General features: G+C 33.3%; 1 protein-coding gene across 3 annotated transcripts in view; it reads left to right on the top strand.

The window, feature by feature from the left end:
- The window catches only part of AQR (aquarius intron-binding spliceosomal factor), a 124,608-nt gene that overhangs the window by 102,109 nt on the left and 16,928 nt on the right, over positions 1–5,571 (top strand). For all 3 annotated transcript variants that reach the window (XM_017894282.1, XM_017894283.1, XM_017894284.1), the window contains 3 exons: positions 1,742–1,813; positions 2,874–3,061; positions 3,744–3,915. In XM_017894282.1, coding sequence (XP_017749771.1) covers positions 1,742–1,813; positions 2,874–3,061; positions 3,744–3,915 — 432 coding nt within the window. The remainder of the gene's footprint in view (positions 1–1,741; positions 1,814–2,873; positions 3,062–3,743; positions 3,916–5,571) is intronic.

Here is a 5,571-nt window from a genome sequence, read left to right as displayed (position 1 = left end):
CGAGACTCCGTCTCAAAAAAAAAAAAAAAAAGTAAAATTGCATTATATTTTCAGAATTGATTTTCAGAAAGCAGTCTTTTTAAGCTATCTCCTTTTGAGTTACCGCTACTCTGTTTTGCATATTATACCTGTTATCCTGAGAATCTACACAGGGACTTCTTAGAAAATGTGGATGTTTGAATTCCTCCTTCTGTTCAGCTCCCACAAAAATGACCTAATCATTTTAAAAGGGAAATCTGGCATTATTATAGAGCTAGAGAAGAGACCATCCACATGCCTACACCTTCAAGTAGTTTCAATAACAGTCCAGAATTGAACCATAACTTTAAAACAGGAGAATTAAACATTCAGAGTAAATATGCTTTCCCCATCTCCCACCTCTCTGGAAAATAAAATAATGGGAACAATCTTTAAAAACAAAGCAACAGAACTCTAATGTATACTTAGATTCAAGAAGAAGGTATTGTACTAAAACAAGAAGATGTCTTACTAAGTAGCAATCAGAATTAGAAGTGAAGAGGAAAGATGAAACATGTTGAGAATAGATCTAAATGAGAATTGGACAGATAGAAGAGTAGTAATTGTCAAAGAAAGAATGAAATTTTCTCATGTTTGAGAAAGACTTGATTTTTCATTCTTTTACAGATGTGTAATACCTAACATTACTGGGAACTGGGCTAGGGAAAAGATACAGACATTAAACAAGTAAATATACAGATAGAATTACAAATGTGAAAATCTGAAAGACAAAAGAACATTACTTTGGTACTTCGAGATCAGTTTTAGATTGGGAGGTCAGAGAAGGCCTAGATGAAGTGGCTTTTAAGCTGATATTTTAAGGATGAGAAAGAACCAACCAGACTAAAAGTGAAGAGAATAGCATGTGCAAAGGGCCTGAGGCAGGAAAGGTTTTGCCATTTCAGACAAACCGAAATAGGCCATTGTGGTTGAAGCTTAGTGAGTAAGGAGAAAGATAAAGTACAAAAGGAAGTCAGGGACTAGATTGAATATCGGTTCTTGGTAAATACATCCTTGCTGGCAATGTTAAGAGATTTTTTTTCCCCCTAAAACAGTAGTGTGAAGGATTTGAAATAAGGAGTTGCGTAAGTGCCTTGGAGGAGTCAAGACAGGAAGAGGAGGAACTAGTAAGGAGTTGGCTATCCGTAGTCATAGTGGTAGTTTGGATTTTTAGAGTGGTAGTGCTGGTAGAAATAAAGAAAAATGAATAGACTCAAGAGTTTCGAAGGTAAAATTGACATGCTGTGGTGATGGATTAAATGCCCAAGGGTTGGACTGAAGTGGATTGTTGTGATGGGTAGGATTCATATAGGAAAAAAATTATCCCAAAATACTCCCTAGAGTAAGAGTACCAAAGGGAACGACCTCATATATAATTATAAATTGATTCTTTCTGATGTAAAATAAATAACTTAATTGAAAAGAACTAAATTGGCATTGCAATTCAAGAAATGATATACAAGATCTCTTCAATGTAAACTTGTGTATTTAGGGGGCTTTCCTAAAGTCAAATACTTGAATTGGAAATGCAGAGGCATAGTGATAAATAAGACCATGAAGTTTCTGTTTGAATAATGTGTATGTTGTTATTTTTATCTGTCTGAATAATTTGTATGTTGTTGTTTTTATCTGAAATTATTTGGGGGTTTTTGGATGATTATGTTTATTATGGTAGTTGTTTGGCTTTTAAGCTGTCTTTATGACAAGCTTTCCTCTTTCTCAGTATGACAACATTTTGATGGAAGAGGCTGCTCAGATTCTGGAGATAGAAACTTTTATCCCTCTTCTTCTACAGGTAAGAAATATAAGATCTGAGGCAAAGAAAATAGAGTTCTAAGAATGCTGAGGACAGCATCAGAAAGCTGTACAGTTTGGGTGTGCTAATTGCCATAGTTCTGTATTTTCCTTAACTTCATTATGTTTGGTATTCTATTTTAAGCCTGTAAACTTTCTTGAATCTATTCACTCTATTTAGTAGTTGTTTTGCTTTCATAAGTACTATTTAAAAATTCATAGTTTATTTCTGTAATTTTGAAAAGATTTAGTAATTTTAATCAAGAAAATTACATTGTTGTGCAGTTTAGTGGGAAGATGAGCTGTTTCTTCATTTCTTTTGTTATAATTGTAGAATTATTTTTTCATATTCACTGAATGCATTTTTTCTTTATGCCTAAGTTTTTGAGCTAAATTGTGCTATTTAAGAATGTTTTTTACTGTACACTATTCTTTACTATTGAAGCATTAAAAACAAAATGTGGAATTCCCAACTTAAGAATAGAGACCACTCTAATATGCAGATAAATTGAGTTCCAAAAGTTGTTTTATAAGTGAAGCCACTTGGAAGTTGGAATGTATTCTATCAGGATATGTTTCAAGGAACTAGGAGACACATAGAGTAGGAAATTGAAGTAGTAGTGTAGATAATTAAAGAAAGTGGTTTTTACTGCTTTGGTGGGTTCAGAATTGGTCCTCAGCTAATTGTGAAACATGTTTATTTCACATCTTTCCATTTATTTTCTTGGGCTTCTGTTTCCTTCTGTGTACTCGTTGCCTAATGCTGACCTAATCCTTCCAGACCTCTTTGGATTACCCTGCCTATTAAAGTAGGGTAATTCCATGCTTGCCTTCTAAATACCTCCATTCTCCCTCACCCACTGTCACCCAAGGCAATAATGTCCATAATTAGTTCACAAATTGTTCTATAAATTTGCCAGACTCCTCCTTGTGGAGCTGGTAAAGATTGGTAATTTTGTAAGATAAGGAAGTCGTTTGATGAATAGTGAGTCCCTTGGGTAATAAATTGGAGACTAGAGGATAATAGAGTATTTTGCCATTTCCTTACTTTTCATTTCTAGAATCCTCAGGATGGATTTAGCCGACTAAAACGATGGATTATGATTGGCGATCATCACCAGTTACCTCCAGTTATTAAGAACATGGCCTTTCAAAAGTACTCAAACATGGAGCAGTCTCTCTTCACTCGCTTTGTTCGCGTTGGAGTTCCAACTGTGGACCTTGATGCTCAAGGGAGAGCCAGAGCAAGGTAAAGGAGACAGGAAAAAAAAAATCATTCCCATTTAAGGACATTTGTTCCATGATCCAAGTATTTGTGAATAGCTTTTGTGTAGACTGTTAGCATTCCTGGTTATCCAGGAACTTGGCTACCTGTAAATCCAAAAGCACTTTTGTCGACTACTGCAAGAGATATGAATGGACCAAATAATTTATTTCCTTCATTTCATTCATTAAGATTAATTTAAGTAACGTATAATCTAAGGGCTTCTTTTCATTGTCCCTTCTCCTTTCTTCATGCCCCAAAAGATATACAGTTAATATAATTTTGAAATCTTAAAAAAAAAAGTGAATAAGAGGAGAACACACCAATTCTTACTTCATAAAGGATGCAGGCCCCATCTCATAGTTACCTCCAGATGTGCTCAATTTTTAGTCTGCCTTGACTTTTTAATTTAAGGGATAAAGATAGCATTGATCTCAGAGAGTGTGATAGAACTCTCATTTTTGTAGTACCTTCAGTCTTCTGACCCTTGGTTACGTGAAGTAGGGAAGCTAAGGTTGAAAGAGCATTATTGTTTAAAAGATGAGCAAAAATGGCTAACATGAAAATTTGAAAGAAGCACAGAAACAGATAAACCTCCTTATGTATATTAAAAGGGATTTTACACTGCTAATATTTTCTGTTTGTGGGGGGATTTGTCTTTGGAAAGCTTGTGCAACCTCTACAACTGGCGATACAAGAATCTAGGAAACTTACCCCATGTGCAGCTTTTGCCAGAGTTTAGTACAGCAAATGCTGGCTTACTGTATGACTTCCAGCTCATTAATGTTGAAGATTTTCAAGGAGTGGGAGAATCTGAACCTAATCCTTACTTCTATCAGGTAAGAAAAAATAGGAAGCTTTTAAGTTTATTTTGCATTTGCTGGCTGACGTATGCCTAAATCAGTGATACTTAACCATTTGGCCATTGAGAAAAGGAAAGTTGGAACCCCACCTTACACACAACTAACGAAAAATCAATTTCAGATTGACTGAAAATACATGCACTAAGAAAACTATAAACAAACTAGAATCTACTAGAAGAAAATATTGATGAATATATAGTGTTATAGTGAGGAAGGTCTTCCTAAGCTTGTTACAAAAGCAGAAATCATAAAGAAAAACACTGATTGGAGAAAAAATTTATTTTCAATATTTAAAATTTATTTCAATATTTAACGAACAATAAGTTGAATTCTGAATATATTTATAGAACTCAAATTACTTTAAAAAATCAAGACTAATAGAAAATATGAGTATGCAATTCATATTTTATAACAAGTATAAATCACTGAATCACATTTTCACCTCTTTAACAATGCTCAGGGTTGGGGTAGGTTTGGGGAAACTTTATTCTCATACAGTGCTAGTAGGAAAATAATTTGGTGGATAGATTGTTAACATATATTAAAAGCAATGTTCTCACTTCTAGGAATTTATCCTAAAAAATAATTGGGCAAGTTTGCAAAGACTTGTATGCTTAATGCTCATCACTGCAAATTATTTTGGAAATGAGAAATAACCTGAATACCTGTCAGTAGGGATTAATTGCATTATTACATTCCATATAAAAGAAATACTAGATAGCCACTAAGAATGATAACATTGTGTTTACTAACAAGAAGAATGTTTATGCTATATTAAGTGGAAAAAAATTGCAAAGTGTATCTATAGTCATCTCATTTTAAAAAGGAGCAGCAATATGTACATATAGAAATATGTGCAGATAATCTATACAAAATGACCTGGCAGCATATACATCAAAATATAGTTTTTGGTTGATAGCATTTGGGGTTATTTTAAATTTTTCTTTTTTCTCTCTCTCTTTACAGCAAAATATCCAATATAGGTTGTTATATATAAATTAGAGATCTTGAGTTATTCATGAAAAAGCATCATAGATCATCAGCTTAAATGTGTGTGCGTAGAGGTAACTCATGCAGATCTTATTTTCCCTCCAAATATTTGGTTATATTAAGTCAAGTTACTCTATTTGTGTACTTACTGCCTGAGAACAGGTGTGACCTTTAAATAACTTTAAAAATATTAGAACCTAATTCAAATCAGTGATGTTTCCTAATAGTCACCTTAGAAATTAATTAAGTATTCTGTCAGTAATCAACTGATGTTTTCATTACATTAATAGTTTTTGGAATTTCTCCCTTGAGTCAGTTTCATTGCTTGAGTCATACTGTTCTATGGATTGAAGCATTTTTATACAGATTGGTTACCTGTTTTCTTATTCATTAAGCCTAACTCTAGATGAGTTTTTAGCGATTCAAGAAATAAATATATTTTCAGATGATGATTTACCACTATTAAATATATTTCTGAAGAGTTGAAAACACTATCCCCCAAAATAAGAATATGCATTTAAGTGATAACATTCGAAGAATTAGTGTCTGAGAGGGAAAGAATAGGTGGATAAATGAATAAAAGTCACTAATTGGAAGGGGACTTGACTCATTTGGAGCGAGTTTTTTTTTTTTTTTTTTTTT

This window comes from Rhinopithecus bieti, unplaced genomic scaffold (genome assembly GCF_001698545.2).
Source record: "Rhinopithecus bieti isolate Rb0 unplaced genomic scaffold, ASM169854v2 scaffold_23748, whole genome shotgun sequence".
Taxonomy (NCBI): Eukaryota; Metazoa; Chordata; class Mammalia; order Primates; family Cercopithecidae; genus Rhinopithecus; species Rhinopithecus bieti.
The sequence above is the reverse complement of the archived record's forward strand: the minus strand, read 5'-3'. Positions and strand labels throughout refer to the sequence as shown.